General features: G+C 54.2%; 5 protein-coding genes across 5 annotated transcripts; 3 read left to right on the forward strand and 2 right to left on the reverse strand.

Annotated features, from left to right (window-relative positions):
* Positions 1–13: 13 nt before the first annotated feature.
* mns1B_2 (Mannosyl-oligosaccharide alpha-1,2-mannosidase 1B) lies at positions 14–2,532 on the reverse strand. Its single transcript, XM_062881875.1, has 3 exons — positions 1,382–2,532; positions 1,183–1,283; positions 14–1,126 (listed from the first exon to the last, which is right to left on the reverse strand). Exons 1-3 carry the CDS (start codon positions 1,610–1,612, stop codon positions 238–240), a joined length of 1,221 nt encoding a protein of 406 aa, XP_062727937.1. The 5' UTR covers positions 1,613–2,532; the 3' UTR covers positions 14–237.
* Positions 2,533–2,722: 190 nt separating this feature from the next.
* BIM1 (microtubule integrity protein mal3) lies at positions 2,723–4,374 on the forward strand. Its single transcript, XM_062881874.1, has 4 exons — positions 2,723–2,988; positions 3,089–3,160; positions 3,236–3,348; positions 3,403–4,374. Exons 1-4 carry the CDS (start codon positions 2,975–2,977, stop codon positions 3,933–3,935), a joined length of 732 nt encoding a protein of 243 aa, XP_062727938.1. The 5' UTR covers positions 2,723–2,974; the 3' UTR covers positions 3,936–4,374.
* A 341-nt stretch (positions 4,375–4,715) lies between these two features.
* Positions 4,716–6,951, forward strand: QC761_702920 (uncharacterized protein). The gene is made up of 2 exons (XM_062881873.1): positions 4,716–6,162; positions 6,313–6,951. The coding sequence occupies exons 1-2, from the start codon at positions 5,021–5,023 to the stop codon at positions 6,629–6,631; spliced, it is 1,461 nt and encodes a 486-aa protein (XP_062727939.1). The 5' UTR covers positions 4,716–5,020; the 3' UTR covers positions 6,632–6,951.
* A 2,357-nt stretch (positions 6,952–9,308) lies between these two features.
* QC761_702900 (uncharacterized protein) lies at positions 9,309–12,104 on the forward strand (the record flags this gene model as incomplete). Its single annotated transcript, XM_062881872.1, is given in 2 exon segments — positions 9,309–10,068; positions 10,087–12,104. The coding sequence occupies 2 exon segments, from the start codon at positions 9,309–9,311 to the stop codon at positions 12,102–12,104; spliced, it is 2,778 nt and encodes a 925-aa protein (XP_062727940.1).
* A 696-nt stretch (positions 12,105–12,800) lies between these two features.
* On the reverse strand, positions 12,801–16,439 carry QC761_702890 (uncharacterized protein; the record flags this gene model as incomplete). The annotated part of the gene is made up of 1 exon (XM_062881871.1): positions 12,801–16,439. The coding sequence occupies one exon, from the start codon at positions 16,437–16,439 to the stop codon at positions 12,801–12,803; it is 3,639 nt and encodes a 1,212-aa protein (XP_062727941.1).
* Between the last annotated feature and the right edge of the window lie 1,061 nt (positions 16,440–17,500).

Genomic DNA, 17,500 nt, shown 5'->3' on the forward strand with positions numbered 1-17,500 from the left:
TGTCATGAATGTTGTCAAAACTTTTGCATAAGGGTCAGTAAAATTTGATGAAAACAAAGCTATGTTCTTTGCCAACTCATAGCTACCTTTAGTTAGTCGTTACCAACCTAATATTCAACTTCCACATTATAACCTCAAAAACTAACCAATCAATCCATGCTTGCTTTGAAATCACTTTCGTCACCCTTCCATGTTTCTCGAAGACCTCGAACTGCAACATCATCACTTCTTCCCAGCCTATCGATGTGCCTGTTGATTTGCCACCCCCCTGCGGGCCAACTTCCCAGTATCAAAAGAGATAGCAAGAATCCAGAAGATGGTCGCGAGGGGCATAATTTGTCCAATACTCCGGATTTCCTTCTCAGGGCTGCCACCACCATTGGCAACCTCCATCCAGCCTGACATGTCAACCCAGTCCCGCAGAATTGTGAGGTGGGCATACGACAGGAAGCACGGGATGCTGCACAACACAACAAACGCTGTTGTCAGGAAGACATTCTGGTGATAATTCGGCCTATTTCTCGTCAAGAACTTCTCCAGATGGGCACCAACGTATCCCACTGCTAGCATATAGCAAAAGACAAAGGCTGGGGTGACCTTAGGCCCGGGCCCGCCAATCGCGTCTCTCTGCTCAGGGGCCAGGCTGATAAACGGGTCCAGGTCAGGATCGAGAAAACATGCCATGGGAAGGAGAAGCGAGCTGTCAGAACGGCCCGGGGTTGGGGTGAACATCAGTTCGGGGGACGTGTTCCTTTCCATTTGGTAGTACAGGTACCGACAAAGAAATGTATATATGATGATGGAGGCGGCCGTTCGCAGGCATCCGATCCATTTGGACCTCCAAAAGTCGTCAAGTACATAGACTGAAAGTGTGACGCAAGACAGTGACAAGATGAGTGTATCGACGGCGAAGTTGTAGTGGTAGGCTGAAAGGGTGCATTTGGACTCCAGACCAAAGTTGAGGGCATAGGAGAAGGCGAGGACAAGTTGAGCATCGATCGTCACCCTGAAGAGCTCTTTCATCCAGGACTTGAGCCAGGAGTAGACCCCTTTGGCTGTGTTCTTTCCTTTCTGTGTCATGCTGGAGGGGTGACCCTTGCTGTTGCTTTTGTTCGTTGTGGGAAGACTATGAAGATATTGTTAGTATCTGTGGATTACAAGAGGCATTCGGTTGAGACCTACATCTTTGATTTCTTTCCCCGGAGGCGATATGACCACTCCCGCACTACAAACAGAATAGCCACGATGTTGACGAAAAGTGCCGAAGCGAGAGATATCCACACCTAGAATACCATGGTTAGAAGATACCATTCGAATGAAACTTGGTACTTGGTACGTAGCCCCGCTGAGCGGGCGTGGTTCAGGGTAGAAATCAACTTACTCCGTATCCAGCAATGTCTGGGTTAGCTTCAAAGTGGCCACGAGTAATATTGCCAAATGAATTGACAGTGTTGTTGGAGAAAAAGTTGACAACGCAGCTGGTGCTGAGGTCAACACCGAGAAGACAACAGTCATGCTGAAGATTGGTCTCATAATTGGAGGACAGGAAATAGGGCACCCATTGCAAGAAGTTGTGCTGAACACCGTCTTGTGCACAGGTTGGTGATGCCATAATGTTGAGATATGCTCGAGAGACAACTGAGAAGCTTGTGGTCCTTGGGAAAAACAACACGAACAATAGAGAACTCCATGGTTATTTAAATTAAGAGACTTACCTACTTCAAGTTCTCTCCGGTCAATTCGCCCGAGAAGGCTCCCTCGCCCTCCCATTGCAAAACCCAAATTTAAACCAAGGGTTGCACTGTGCCGCATAAAGTTCAACAAGGCGATGCTGAGCATGGGTGCTTCCTCTGTGATGGTGTAGTGGTGTTGAAGCCCAGCCTTGTGGTGATTAGAACCTATTAAAATAGGTTTCTACAGTTGGCGTGGGTGGCCGTTGAAGAAGACTACAGGTGGTCCTATATGCAGGCCCCACTCAGCTCCTGTATGTCTTGACCGCGCCGCTTCAAGGCCGTTTAGTAGACTGGCGTAAGTTACAGATTTGTGGAAATGATCGATTCCAGAATGTAAACTACTGGTTTGATACAAATAGAAAGGCTGCTCTGTTGCATAGGAAGGGAACGGCCCGCGGGTTTTCGATACTGAGGCTGAATACGAACTTGACTTGAATGGTCAGGACTTGAGAAGGGATCCAAACACACCTACAACCATAGAAGGCATCAACCAAGTGGCCCCCAACGGCACACATATCTGCAGTAAGCAGTATGTCGATCAGGAGGTCGTATGGGCGCAAGGCTGTGGGTGAAGTGGCAAGTATCGCACACCACTACGATGAATTCTACATAAGGGTGCTGCAATGAGAAAGTTTGTCAGTCTTCAAGGCGTAAAACTCCAATTTCCACCACGGCTTGTGTGGTCTGGCCGTTAGCTTGCTCTCGACCAATTTCCAAGAGAAAGCTCTAACAGAGCTGACAAAAGACTTCTGACAAATGAGATATTGTGACATGGATAAGCTGGAAGAGGTTCGTGACAGCGTCGTTGTGTTTGGTAAACGGGGCCAGGGTTGGGGTTGCAAGGTGCAGAAGCCAAGGCATCGAAAGCAAGGGTGGCCTGTCAGAATTTGTCACGTGCATGTCACTTGGCAGTCAAGCACAGGCCAATGGGCCCATTGCATCACTAATAAATCCCCCACCACGGTTGATTGGCTAGCCGACGCCCGATTTTTGGGTTCCATTTGCTTTCCAACGAAGGCAGAAAGATCAACGGCAGCTATCTTAGTGATCATAAAAGTGATTCCCTTTCCACTCAACCCGCCAGCGACTGTTGCCTGCCGTTTTCAGCGAACAACCGCGACCACCAGCTCCCCGTACACGTACAGACTCGACCAAGCCATCGTCTTTGGCACACCGACCCGAGTCCACGAACCACAACAACATCCCCTCTGTTTACAGTTCCACACAACCAAATCGTCAAGATGGGTGAATCGCGGTTCGTGCTCCCGACGCCGGCCCCGTCGCGTCCACACGGCGCGGGGTCCTGGTGATCCATCCCCAGCAACAGCAACGACTGACGAATGTTTTGCACACAGGCAAGAGCTTGTGCAGTGGCTCAACAGCCTCCTGCAGCTCAACATCACCAAGGTCGAGCAATGTGGTACTGGGTACGTCGTCGATGCCCTTCCCCTGCAGTTGAGCTCGAGGAACACCAGAGACTGACAATGGATGCCTGGAAACAGCGCCGCCCTCTGCCAGGTCTACGACAGCATCTTCCAAGATGTTCCCATGTCCCGAGTCAAGTTCAACGCCAACACCGAGTATGCATACATTCAGAATTTCAAAGTCCTGCAAAGTGAGTCTTTGCCGAGCTCCTTTGAGGTTACCGTCTCTAACTATCTGCCTCTAGACACCTTCACCCGGCATCACATCGACCGATCGATCCCCGTAGAGTCGCTCGTGAAGTGCAAGATGCAGGACAATCTTGAGTTCCTGCAGTGGACCAAAAAGTTCTGGGACCAATACTATCCCGGCGGTGACTACGATGCCGTGGCCAGACGGAAGGGCGCCCCAACCGGACCTGCTGGAGGTGCGGCTCCCCGCGTGACGGCGTCTGCGGCGAGACGTCCGGGTGGGACCACTCCCACCACCGGCCCTCGAGTTGGGGCCAAGGCCGCTGCTCCCAGCGCCGCCTCTCTCGCCCTGCAACAGGAGAACACCACCCTTAAGGAGACCGTCGTCGGCCTTGAGAGGGAGCGTGATTTCTACTTCAGCAAGCTCCGCGACATTGAGCTCCTTGTCCAGCAAGCTGTGGAGGAGGACCCCGAGCTCGAGAAGCAAGAGGACGGCCTGGTCAAGCAGATTCAGACCATCCTGTACTCGACCGAGGAAGGCTTTGAGATTCCCGAGACGGAGCAGCTTGACGACCAAGAGACATTTTAAGGCATGGAATGCCACTGTATTCTGATTTGATGAAGCTATGGTTCGGGAAATCCGACGCTGTTGCCGACGGATACAAAACAAATCAGGGGGAAGGCGTGGTGGTGGACAAAAGCAAAAGGATTGATGTTGGTGCGGAGTTGCCTTCTATACCCCAAAAGCCCCTCATGGGTGCTGCTTTGCCTACCTTACTTAGTCTTGTTGGCTCTCACCACGACGTACCGGGTGTGGGGGCGAGTTCTGATAGACAACAAGCATTTATGACATGGAATTTGTAATCAGCGAAGCTAATACTTACTTTCTATTGCGAGTGATGGACATTGGGAAGGAATTGACTATCGAGGCACTGGTGTTGACGCCTGAATGCGGGACTTGAGTGTGGGGGAGCGGGTAGCAGAAGACATGCAGGTCGAAAGAGTCAGAAACCTGAGTTGCGTAACCGAGCCGAGACCCTGGAATTCAGGCAGGTGGGTTGAGGATTATCCTATGGGACTTATGCTGTAAGCTGAGCCCCAATATCAACTCCTACTTCTCTCATGTTCTGGTGATGGTCACTTTTGGTGTCTCATTATGCCAGTTGACTTGGTGTGTTTAGTGTCAGGGTCAGGGTTATCAGTGTAGGACACTAAACCAGCCACCCGCAACCCAATCCGGCAACAATGACACCACTGGGCCTCGTGGGCGTCAAGTGGCAGGCACCGAACGAAGCTTGGAATCAAAGGTTCCCACTTACAATCAACAACCTTTTCTATTTTGCTGCGCCATTCAAGATACCCTCTTCTTCAAATTGTTTGCTGTCTTTTCTATCTTTCGTCCTTTCCACATTTCACGGCTCCAAGCGGCGCAGTGTCATCTGAAAGCAAGCGCCCCATCCGTTGATGCCCAGCTGAGGGTCCCGAACTCATCACCATCATCCGAAACACCCTGACCGACTCGACAGACCGCAACTAACCACGCTCGGTCGCGTGTGTGTGCATTTCCCCACGGTGTTAAACTTGATAACAGCTGGGGAATTTCCTCGACACGCGGTATTCAACAACCGTTACTATCACCATCAGCCAACACCACCCCTGCCACGCAACTACAAGATGGCACCCCCCATCGAAATCTCCATCCCCACCACGTCCATCTCCACCCCCCCAAACGGCAAACCCTTCACCCTCTACAACATCACCCTCCGCCTCCCCTTGCGCTCCCTCATCGTCCAAAAGCGCTACTCGGAATTCGAAGCCCTCCACAAGAACCTCCACTCCCTCGTCGGCGCTTACCCCCCCGAGCCACTCCCCGAAAAGTCTTGGTGGCGCACCTCGACGGCGAACTCCCCTGAACGCACAGAAGAGAGGCGAGCGGGGTTGGAGAAGTATCTTCGTGCCATTGCCGAACCGCCAGATAGACGGTGGAGGGATACTCCCGTCTGGAGGGCCTTTCTGGGACTTCCTGCGGGAAGCAGCACGCAGAGTGGGATTAGTCTCGAGGGACGGATCCCTGCTATTGGGTTGAGGGAGGCGAATTTGGCTGCTGCTAGCGACCCGGGGACGTGGCTGGATTTACATCGGGAATTGAAGACTTCTCTTCACGAGGCGAGGGTTGCTTTGGGACGGAGGGATGGGGCGACGGAGAATAGTGCTAGGGTTGAGGCGGGGAGTGCGGCGAAGCGGGCGTTGATTAAGGCGGGGAATCTGATTGGGAGTTTGAGTGATGGGTTGAGGGTTATGAAGGAGGATGGGGGGAAGCTGGGGGAGGGGGAGTTGAGACGGAGACGGGATTTGTTGGCGGCGGCGAGGGTGGAGAGGGATGGGCTAGATAAGCTGAGTAGTAGCTTTGCTGTTGCTGGTGGGGGGGTTGCGGCTGGGGTGGCGGTGGGGAGGCATCAGGGGGTTGCGAGTGCGAGTGAGAGGGCTGCGCTTATGGGAAATAATGATGGGGGGCCGAGCAGTATTGGGATTGTGAGGACGTCGACTGGACGGCGGGTGTTGGGTGCGCCGCTGCCAGAGACGGAGAGGACGAGGGAGCTGGATAATGAGGGAGTACTTCAGCTACAGAGGGACACTATGCAGGAACAAGACCAGGAGGTGGAGGCGCTGGCAAAAATTATCAGACGGCAAAAGGAGATGGGGCTGGCGATCAACGACGAGGTTAACCGCCATATTGACATGCTGGACCGTCTGAATGACGACGTGGACGTTGTGGGCAGGAAGCTGGGCGTGGCAAAGGATAGGGTCAAGAGACTGTGACGGGAGGAGCCGCCTTCTGGTCAAGCTGCTGGAGATGCTACAACAACAACAACAACAACAAAAATGAATGACACCGCCGCTTCTTGTGCTGCTTTTTCTTCTTCTTCCATCTCTATTTCCTCTTCTTCTTATCGTAATAGTGCTAGTGACAAGGCTAGCATGGACACCATCACCACTACTGCTCCCCCGCTATCCGAGGGAGCTGCTCGCAATATGCAAGAGATTGAACAAGAGGACAACAGCACGAATGCGGTACGACAGCAACAGCAACAACAACCGGGAGGTGGCATAATTGACGCCGTGCTTTTATTAATTGTTAGGGGGGTTTTGGCCGGCGTTCAGGGGTATGCCGTGCTTGGGTGGCTGATGGGGAAGATATCGGCTGCTTTGGTCTGGACGGTGGAGCTGGTGCTGCTGCTTTTGGTGCAGCCGGGTGGTGGCAATACGAATCATCATACTGGATGACAGACTGAATTGCGAAGGAATACAGTACTTGAGGGAGCTAGGGTTAGGTATGGAGTATATGATCATGGGTTTATCTTTTCTGGTGGGGAAGGGGCTTTTTTTTTGCTAGCTCTGGCTTGTTCATGCAGGAACAGGACATGGCATGTGGGGATGGATGATGGATCGGTATGTAGATATGATGCAGCTTTTTGCGATGGGTTGGTTTATGGACATGGAGGAGTAGGTTTGTTTTTTGTTCTAAACTTATAATATATCTGCTTTCTAGTTCTAGATATTTGCTTGAGCATGGCAACAGGCAACGGAGTACTATTATTCTCTTATTCGAAAGCCTTGTTGAGGTGTGTCTCGGGCTTGGCTCTTGAGGACACTCAGTAACATCATTTTCGTTTCCCAAAGCCTTTCACAAAGCCTCTCTCTGTTACACCACCCTCGGTGAGCCGAACGAAAAAAAAAACCGTTGATGGTTACCCAAGACACCAGGTGGGTTGGGTGGTGAGGTCACAATGCAGCCCGTCAGACGTCAGCCGTCAGCCTCTTTTCTCGGGAAGCAAACAACGGAGAAGGTTGAAGGATTCCAGCCTCCTTTTTCCCTCCCATTGGTGCCCAGGGGTGTCAGGCACAAACCAAAGATGGGATGCCAATGCGGCACGGCAACACGGTTGCGTGTACCGTCTTCTCTCCCGGAGTCGGCGTTGCATGAACGAATCATTCTGGATGATCTTAAGAGCAAGGCTGGGAGAATTATAGGAGGTTGTCCAGGACACAGCATTGCATTGGGACGGTCAATCTCAAAAGCTTACGGATACACCAACAAATCAATGCAACCACGAGGGGGATTTTTTGCAAATGATGACACAAAGGCCGATAAATTCAGCGAGGAGAGTGCAGAACAACTGTTCTTCCAGAGGAGGGGCACAGTAAAGAGTGTGTGTGTGATGTGCTGGCGGATTGGCTACGTCACCCCCACCACATGGCAGGCTTGGTCCAATGGAAGACGCGTTGCCCGGCAACGCGTCGCAACGAGTATCGCTTTCTGGGCTGGCTATTAGTTGATTCACAACTTCTTGAGGCGATCTTCTGAGAAACGTTTCTGCACAAGTTTCAAATCTGAAGATCTGTTCTGAAGTGCCAGTCCTGCAGGTTTCTGTCAGGGCGCATGTCCAAGGCACAGACGGAGTTCTGGGAGACTGCGTCTGACAGCTACTCGGGAAGGCAGACGGGACGTCGAAGTTCGGACGGAGGAGGAGGAGGCTGGGCGGCTCTCCGGGGTGGTGCCGCGATTCGCTGTTCGGTGTGGACCCCTTTCTGGCCTGTCACAACGACAAGATTGCACAATCTGGCCCAATTGGGTGGTGCATTGGGTGCACATCGCGTCCTATCCACTGCTTCACCAGCCCCCTCCAAGATGCACAAGTGGACACTTTGAATCATTGGTTTTGCGGTCTTTTCCTGCTTTGCTTCTTCTGGGGATCGCGGGGATTCATTCGACGGATGATTTCTGTTTGCTGATGGGTGACAGATAGGCGGCGCGTTTGATAGGAGCAGGATTGCAGTCTGACCGTCTATCAAAGATCGATATTACGACGCTCGTTGCGCCTTCATAGTTATCACAAGGTGACCATGGTTGACGGGTGGCTGGTTCCCAAAAGATGCTGGACCGTTGAAGAACGTTATCGATTCTGGGGTCCACGCAATCCGGATGGCAGAGGACTGGAAGCGAGAAACATGGCACTCCCCTGGCCGTTTCCTGTCACTGACCAGGCGTTCGACTGGTGGCAGGGAGGGAAGCTGTTGACGTGAGAGAGAAGCTGTGTGATGCCCCAAAGCCACTGTAGACCTGTGAAAGAGAGTATTGAATATAAGTTTATTGAGAGGAGAAAGATTGATATATCAAATCTGGAGCGGCTCGGCTTGACTCTCCGATACAAAGCATATGCAGCACGGCTGGATGTCGCTGGATGTCCCCCTCAATCCACCTGCCAAGTGGTCTGTGCACCGCACACCTTTCCAAAAAATTGCGGGCAGCTTGTGGGGGCGTTTGGAGTTCCCGCTGCTGCCGCTGCCCTCTGTGCTTCCAGGGCCTGGGGGCTGCCGAAAGTAAACACAGCGTCTCCCCGGCCGAGAAATCTTTCCAGGTTTGTTGAGGCCACCTTCACCCACACTCCCGCACCACCCTCCCACACACACTCTCGCAAAAGCCGATTCTGCAAGTCCGCATTCCTGTCGACATCGCCGTCTCGGACCGTCGCCGAATTCTTTCTAGAATCCCATCTTTTCGCGCGCATTCCACGCTTCGACTAACCCCGAATTCAACACCCCGCTATCAGATCGCGATCTCTCAGCTTGCGCTTGGCTTGGCCGTGCGACCCATCAAACTTGCGACTTTTGCTTTTTGGCATTGGCGTTGAGGCGTCTTGAATTTTTCTTCCTCGGATTTTCTACCGACATCGCCCTTTGATCACGCTCTGGCAAGCCGACTGCTGGTTGTCTTCGATCTCAGCTGCTTCGACAACCCTCGCGCGCGACGCCAGATGGCTGTGTAGATATACGACTGGACTACGAATTGTGAATTATCTGCTTCCTGGTTAGCATGCTCTGAACTCAACCATTACCACCACCGCGAACCATTACCGCAACGACATAATCTGTATCTGGGCCGGCTGGCCGTTCTCTCACCATGAGCCAGCCACCGCCCCCTCCCCCTCCTCATGGGAACAATCCCAGAACGACGGCTGGTTCGGCACCTTCCCCCGGTTCTGGACTTCCACGAGGGAAATACGATGTTTTCATTATTCCAGAACACTCGGCCGGCGCTGGTTTCCTGTACCTGCCCTCCCTGAGGCCCCAGTGGAACAGCTTCTTCGCTGGCATCGCCTGTTCAGTGATCGTGCTGCTGGTATTCATCAACTTCGCGCCGATGATTGCCCAGGTCTTATGGAGCTTGAGGAACTTGGGCGCAATGGGAAACCTGCTATGGGCGGCAATGGCAGCCATGCTGTTCTTCTTCGGACGAATGCAAGGGGAGAGCTCTTCCGCGAAATTCTATCAGAGTCGAGCGAATGGAAGTGGCCAGAACCCCGGTGCTGGATATGGAGGAGCCAAATCAGAATGGTACACCCCTCCCCCGAACCCGGGTCCCACACCCAACCAAGCCCCGCCACCTCCGCCTCCGCCGCCTACTGCGGAGGACGAGCATGAGCCTCGGGGCGGCTCATACAGGTCGTCATGGGAGGAGGAGCCACGCCCGCCACCGCAGCCACAGCCAAAGGCTAATCCTCCCGCACCAGAACCGAAGCCGGAGCCAAAGCCGGAACCCAAGGCAAGACCGGAACCGAAGCCAGAGCCAAGGCGGACGCCAACCCCGGAACCCACACCGGAGCCAAAGGCAGAACCTAAGGAGCCGAAACCTAAGAAGAAATCGAAGAAGGAGCGCAGAGCCGAGGAGGCTGCCAAAGCCGAAGAGGCCGCCAAAGCCGAAGAGGCCGCCAAGTCTGCTGAGGTTCCCAAGCCTGCAGAGCCTTCTAAACCGAAGGAGATGCCGAGGCCCAAGGAGGCCCCGAAACCGGCCGAAGCACCCAAACCAAAGGAGGTCCCAATACCAGCTGAACCACCTAAGCCAAAGGAAACTCCCAAGCCGAAGGAGATTCCAAAGCCCAAAGAGATACCGAAGCCGAAGGTCCAGCCACCTCCACCACCGCCAACTCCTCCTCCTGCTGAGGAGCGACCCAAGACTCCGGTTTCCCAGCCGAGCCCGACCAAGGGCACTAGCGCTTGGGAGAAAGCAAGAGAAGAGACACGGAAGCGCATAGAGGAGCAGAAGGCCAAAGAGGCCGAGCAAAAGCGGAAAGAGGAGATGGCCCGGCGGTTGAGAGAGCTTCGCGAGCGCGAGGCTAAGGAGCGCGAGAAGCGGGAGGCCGACAAGAGGGAGAGAGAAGAAAGAGACCGCCTCAAGAAGGAGCAAGAGGAGAAGGAAAAGGAAAGGATCGAAAGAGAGTTGAGGGAGAAGCTGGAGAAGGAGAATCTTGAGATTCGTGAGAAGCTCGAAAAGGAAATGCGCGAAAAGCTTCAAAGGGAGCTGAGAGAACGCGAGGCCCGTGAGCGCAAAGAACGTGAAACCCGCGAGAGGTTGGCGAGAGAGCGTGAAGCTAGGGAGAAAGCCGAACGTGAAGCCAGGGAAAGGGAGATCGCAAAGGAGAAGGAGGAGCTGCGACTCAAACTTGAGCAGGAGCGCCAGGCCGCCCGAGAAAGAGAGGCCAAGGAAGCTCAAGAGAGGAAAGAACGTGAAGAGCGTCTGACTCGACTGCGAAAGGAAAGAGAGGAGCGCCTCAAGAGGGAGGAGCAAGCCCGCAAGGAAAAGGAAGAGAGGGAGCAGAACGAACGGAGAGGGACGTCATACGCCTACTCGTCTGTCGGTGAGAAGACGAGCATGTGGCCCAATGGTAAACCACCCAGCGTTGCTCCCTCAGAATCTGCTTGGTCAGCCCCAACTCCTCCAAGAGCTGCTTCACCGCCTCCTCCGTCTCCAACAAAGCCTGCACCATCGCCAGTTCCACCCAAGCATACATCCATTCCTCGGCCAGCACCAGCTGCCCCAACACCACCACCAGCTGCCCAATCCCAGTACCAGCCCCCGCCACAGAAGCAGCCTACCCCCAAGCCAGCAGCATCGTCAACAGGTACAGCAGATGAATACTCGTTCCGACCGTACGACACGCCGAAGAAGTCGCGGAAGAAGTCAGAAACTGATTTCTCCGAGTCTTCCTATGCCCACTCGGCCTCGACCGCGAGAACCACGCCCCCGCCGCCGATGAGAGAGCCATACACAACCAACGACCCGAACAAGATCGTCATTCGAGCCGTGTACGCCTACCTCAACGAGTTTTCCAAGACGCCGGCGCAGCAGCTTATCTCGGGCATCAAGCCTGTCACGGACGGTCTCATTCTGCGAATCACGAGCGCGGGACTGTTCGTCGATGACGACGTACGAGGCGTGGCACAAAGGGAGTGGGACGTCAAGGCCTGGACTCTTAAGCAGATCGAGATCTGGTGTCCCACCCACGCGCAGAATGCCTCCGCTTCTAGTGCCCCAGGTTCGATCCCTACCAATCACCCCTTCTTCAAGACCATGCCTACCCGTCCCCGCGCTGCTGAGCGTGGTGCGACCAAGGTAATGATTGGCGAAGAGGCGCTGGAGTATCTAAGTGAGTTCTCGCGATGTTGCAAGGGTACGTGTCGCCGTGGCCAGGCCTCGGCTGGTGGACCTCCGGCTAGGGGGCTGCATCTTGTCCGGGCCACGCAGAGGGATGCTGGTGGCAAGAGATACCTTTTTGTGGTGGATGAGGAGGAGGGATGGAAGATTGCCGATGGCATCGCGGCCCTCAGGGGCAGTGGCCAAGTCAGAGCGCTTGGTGTGGCTGGTTTCAGCAGCCTTGAGTCGAGGACAGTGCTGGACTCGCTCGGTTTCCATCAGTAGAGGAAGCCTCGTGTTTCGACATTGTCTCTCTCGCCAACACCGTTGCATCCGCACCTACAACTTCAGCCACACTTCACCAGTACATATTACTGTTCATTCGTTTGCATTTGATTATTGTTTCGGCGACCAGACGCACGCATATCATACCCCAAAAGTACGGCGAGCATATTTTTGTCGATTGAGATACCACCTTGCGAGTTTTTACGGAGGATAATTGGAGGAAGACAGGGGATGCAGGATATGGAACATCTTTGAGGGAGTAAATCACCTGTTCAGTTGTGGAACGACGAGTGAGATGTTGTGTGGACATGATGATGGGATGATGATGTATGTGTGAGGATGTTTTCTGATGGAACGAGTTGAAAAAGAAAGAGTGAAACCAACCCAACTCATTTTTTGGCATGGATGGCAGCATTCGGTGCATATGAGGAGCGGAGAGAGACATTCTTGCATGTGATGCATAGTTATCTTCTTGTGCCTGACCTACTACATGGTGTGTCTTTGAGGTGACGGAATACAATCTTTAATAACCCCTTCCTGGCTTTCACCTTGGACCATATCATCACATTACGAAATGGCTGGTGTCTGTTTTTGAGACAACCAAATATGTACTATCGAACTAGAACCATGCTTACTACCTATCCAATCCCATATGCAAAAATCCCATCCTACCCTGTTCCCTAGAAGATGCGAAACCTAAATAGGAAGCGTACTATACCCCCTCCCCTGATGCCTCTTACTCCCATCCATAACCCCTAGCATGTGCACCTCCGGCGGCCTCGCATAATCCCCATACCCATCCGCCATGGAAAACGCCCCCGAGACGACATGATGCCTATGCTCATACTCAAAAAAGTCCAGATCCGCATCCTCCTCCACAGTAGTAGTAGTATGATGATTACCGTTCCTATCCCCATCCCTCTGATGCGTCCCCCCAGAGAGCAAGTCGTACTGATCTGAACTCCTCACTTCTTCTCCTCCTCCTCCTCCTCCTCCTCCTCCTCCGCCGCCGCCGGTGACCTCCTCCTCAGCAGCAGTGGTGGCATCCCTAGGCATCCAAACCTTTGGCTTCTTCCTCCCATACCTCCCCTTCACCCTCCTCCACCACCTCCCCACCCCCCTTTCCCTATATTTCCTCCTCCCACTCCCATCGTCATACCCCTCATCAAACGAAGCCAGGTATTGCTCAAACAGCTCGGGCACAACAACACTATGGATCACAACCCTAGCCCCAAAATCCACCGCGTGCCCCACAAACGCCCAGGCGATAAACGCCCAGTCTAGCACTTGCACCCCCCTTTGCGCAGCCCGGGAGAAGGTGTACAGCACCACCAGAGTGATATGCAGCACATTCCACACCAGCCTCACCTCCACCCCGGCAAACACAAACATCTGTATCAGAAACAGCGAGTGAAGGATCAGCTTAGCGATAATCGCCATCTTGGCCAGGGGCGCAAGAAAAGAAAACATTGTTGCGCAGATTGCGATGCCAAAACCTACACACCCCGAGGCGACGAGGCCGTCGAGGGCTGTGACTGACAAATGCGCCGTCACCGGGGTGAGGGCGTCGGAGAGGGAGGGCCGGGTGGGGAGGGGGTGGGGGTAAGTGGGTGGTTCCCGTTCGATGATCAGCTGCCATGTTTCCGGGAGGGGGACTGAGGCAAGGGTGGGAAGGGGTGCTTGTTTTTCCTCTCGGCGGAAGGACGGGCTGATGGGGGTCGAAGGAGGGGGGAGGCGGGTGACGGTTAGAGGGCAGTCGTAGACTGTCCTCAAGAGGCCGCGGGGGTGACGCTGGAAAGCGGTGGATATGTTTTCGTCCGACGAGAGATCGGGGGGTTTGGAGTGGTCGTACGTGTCTTCTTCTACGAGCTCAAACGACTTTTCGTACGTAGCTTCGAGGGCGTGGTAGTAGAGCTTTTTGACGTTGGTGACCACACGACGGACTCGAAACAAAGCGCCGGGGTAGGATTGTGCTGGGCTGGCGGCAAGGCCGGCCATGTCGTTGTTTTGTTTTGTGTTGAGGGGGTTGTCGAGCTGGATGGCTATGCAATAGGGGCCAATATCAGGGGCTGCAAAGGCGTCTGTTTCGCCTTCTTCTCGGTGAATTTCGACGGAATATTGATCGCCTGTTGTGGTGTCGTGGACGGTGAAGGCGCAGCTCGAAAAGGGGTCAGGTGGGCCAGTGCATACCAGTACTGCCACCTTGGTTCGACTGACAGTGTTATTAGGGAGGTATAAGTCGTTTTTGACGTTGCGCAGATTGGTAAATGTTGACCCAAAGGTGAGTTTCTGTTTTGCTGGGTATAATGGCACCCAACGATCTCTGTGGTTCTTTGATGGCCTCTGCCTTGGTCCGTTCATGTTGAAGAATAACGACATGGGCACGCCATCCATGCTCCTCAATATACATGCCATCCGGTCGGCTGACTTGTTCAGCCTCATGAGTGGCTCCGTGTTGAAGCCAAGCAGGTTCGCGATTATAAGATGCTTGTCGCCTGGAACCGTAGTTGCCCTCTCGCTCAGTTCGTTCCACACCTGTACAAACAATGTGCAAAAGTCAGGCGCCAGCGTCTCTCTCCCATGCGCGGCCTTGACCGGCTTGACACCGTTCGCAAATGATGACCGGAACTCGTGGTTCAGGCACCGGGTCAAACTAGCCACCATGACCAAGCTGATATCCCTTCCCATGCCTGCTGTTGAACCACTGTTCATCAGTTGTAATGGCTCATGGTTGGTCTTGCCGGGTATTCTCCTCTTGACCCAGCTTACCGGTATCCCCACAAGCTCAGAAAGCCTCGACTGCTGTGGGCCCTGGGGTGGAGGAACAGCCCTCGGTTGCTTGAGCTTCGGCGAAAGCGCATTAAACGTCCCATCAGCACACTGAACCTCAACCGTATTCCCCAGCGCCGCCTCCTGAAACGTCCAACTCCTCCCAATCCATGGGCTCACCGAAAACCTCGCGCACTGCTCCAGCGTATCCGAGTTCTCAATCGATATCTTCTCCAAGTTGGGGTCCAACACCAACACCCTATCCGCCGCCTGGTACACCGCCGGCAACTTGTTGATCGCCCTCATCCTCAGCAAGCCCATGCTCACTGGCGGCATACACAACGCATCAATCCAAAAGTACCTCGGCCTCCTCCTCGCCGCCGTCTGAAACCCCGTATCAACCGAACTCAACAGGTTAAACTCGGCTCCCGCATCCTCCCCCTCTCTCAGCGCTTTCAGCTTGCTCAAATACCCAAACACCCTCCTCAACTGACACTCGGGCATAGCATTCGCATTCGCGTTCCCGATCCCATCCGCCCAGACATGACTGATAACCACAAACCTCGTCCTGGCCGTCATCCTCACCACCTCCAGTCGTATCCCCCGCTGCAGCGACCCCCTCAGCCTAACAAGCGGCACCCCCCCATCCTCAATAATCCCCCTTATCTGATCCATCCCCACCCCCATCGGCTGACACTGACACCCATACCGTATATGCCTGGGCACGTAGCTGAAGACGTCCGCATTACTAGCCACGCACTCCTCAAAATCGCACCCCTCATGGCTCGTCTCTGTAGAAAACAGCCGAAACAACCTCGTGAAGTAATACGCAATCGCATAGTTGTAACTCGTGAGCACCTTTCGTGCATAGAACGGGCACCACCCCCTCAGCCGTAACACATCCAACATGAGCTGCGCGCTCGGTGAAATGTCAGGGTCGCCGTTACTATCCAGCGTGGCAACTTTTTCGTGCTTCGGCCAGGGCAAGGGCATGTCCTCCGCGTCGACCTGGACCAAATCCCACAGTACACTCCGGAGCGTGGTACAAAGGACTTTGATAGACAGAACAATAGTCGGAATGGGCTTGACATGGCTCTGCGAGACGCGGTCAAAGTCCTCCGCCAGGTCAACCACCGCGTCCAAAAACCTGGCGTGCTCGTAGATGAGGCGTTTCCTTGCCTCGCGGGAGATGGGCGGGTCATGTGCTCCGTCTTCCCCTAGTGATGATGGTGGTGGTGGTTGTTTGGTCGTGTCCTTTGGGGGTATGGCGTGCGAGGTGAGCCACTCGTTCAGCAAAGGTATCAACAGCCGGGCAGACACGCTTCTCGACACTTTGTACTCCCTGTAATCAATCGGCCGGCCCAGAAACTCGGCGATGGTGCCAAAGTACAGCCATGACTGCGCCAGCGACGCCAGCCTCGGGGCCGGGAGGCTGGCCCACTGGTCGCCGAAGCCGTGGAGCTTGGGGAAGTCCCAAAAGTCGGTGCCAAACACAAAGGGGGTGTCGGCGACAAAGGGGATGTCCAGCGGCTCGACCCCGGCGACGGGATGCGGAAGAAAGTCCATTTGGTTTTAGGAGCCGCCCGAGACGCTTGTGAATGCGGGGTGCAGACACAGCTCCATGGTTCGCGGGGAAAAGAGTCGGCCGGCCGGGTTGCCGAGATCGCGGCGGTTACGGGGGACTTGTGTTGTCGTCGTCAAGAACAAGCATTACTAGGTGTGACAATCAGGGGAGTCGTGTATACCACAAAGTCCTCTCCGTATGGCCGCTTGTTGGTTTGGTATCCAGGATGTTTGAGCGGGGGTGTTGTGTTCCCCAAGTGTGAAAGTTGGGGGTCTTCAAATTTGATGTGCTGAGAGCGCGGGGATGTCAGACAGAAAGGAAACACAAAAAGGAAAGAACAAAACGCCCGGATAGGCCGAACGACAAATCCAAGTAACCTATACAGGTCAAAATCAGGAATACCCACTTCCAGAGGGCAACTTCCGAAGGGGCAACGTAGGTCTTGGGAGAGGGAAAGAAAAGATAGGCGGCGCAGTCGGGGGCACGAACGGAGACGAAGAGATCATCCAAGCAGGCACCACACTCCACGAGAGTCTGAGAAGCAGTTGGCGCTTACAAGGTCTGGGCGGCGGGCGCGTGTTGAGATAATAGGATGCAATAGGCGGGGCTGGGGGAAAAGAAGAAAAGGGGTCTCCTAGGGGAATAAGTCCTGACTGACTGACTGACTGAGCCAGACGACGTGCTTTTTGTCCGTAATCGTCAAAGTCCCAAGAGAGGATGACGGCCCCCATGTTCCTCGGCAGCGGAGGCATCGAGGGGCGGGTAAGAGGGGCCACGAACGGCCTGTGCAAAATACGACTGACTGTGCCGCTGTCGTACAGATGGAGCATCCACCCAACTGCGGGATACCGAGAGGAGCGCGAAACGAAGGACCTGCAGGTCCAAGAACGAACTCCAAGGTGAGAGCCGCGGTGAGTCGAGGCTGTGCATAAACGCTTTGGACGTTGGTTGTTGGTTGGAGGATTTCCTACAACTATGTTGGATCATCAAACAACACCTCCACCATAAGCCTGGGAAAATACAGGACGGTTATCGAAATGAACAGCGGCCGCATCGTTAACCG

Source organism: Podospora bellae-mahoneyi, chromosome 7 (genome assembly GCF_035222275.1).
Source record: "Podospora bellae-mahoneyi strain CBS 112042 chromosome 7, whole genome shotgun sequence".
In the NCBI taxonomy this organism is placed as follows: domain Eukaryota; kingdom Fungi; phylum Ascomycota; class Sordariomycetes; order Sordariales; family Podosporaceae; genus Podospora; species Podospora bellae-mahoneyi.

Bases quoted from the DNA above. Each gene is read 5' to 3' on its own strand.
- mns1B_2 (XM_062881875.1), bottom strand. From the start codon at position 1,612: ATGGCATCACCAACCTGTGCACAAGACGGTGTTCAGCACAACTTCTTG. The intron at 1,284-1,381 runs GTAAGTTGATTT...ATGGTATTCTAG, and splicing joins CAGACATTGCTGGATACGGA to GTGTGGATATCTCTCGCTTC. The intron at 1,127-1,182 runs GTAGGTCTCAAC...ATATCTTCATAG, and splicing joins CGGGGAAAGAAATCAAAGAT to TCTTCCCACAACGAACAAAA.
- BIM1 (XM_062881874.1), top strand. The intron at 3,161-3,235 runs GTACGTCGTCGA...GCCTGGAAACAG, and splicing joins GTCGAGCAATGTGGTACTGG to CGCCGCCCTCTGCCAGGTCT. The intron at 3,349-3,402 runs GTGAGTCTTTGC...ATCTGCCTCTAG, and splicing joins GAATTTCAAAGTCCTGCAAA to ACACCTTCACCCGGCATCAC.
- QC761_702920 (XM_062881873.1), top strand. From the start codon at position 5,021: ATGGCACCCCCCATCGAAATCTCCATCCCCACCACGTCCATCTCCACC. The intron at 6,163-6,312 runs GTGACGGGAGGA...TAATAGTGCTAG, and splicing joins AAGGATAGGGTCAAGAGACT to TGACAAGGCTAGCATGGACA.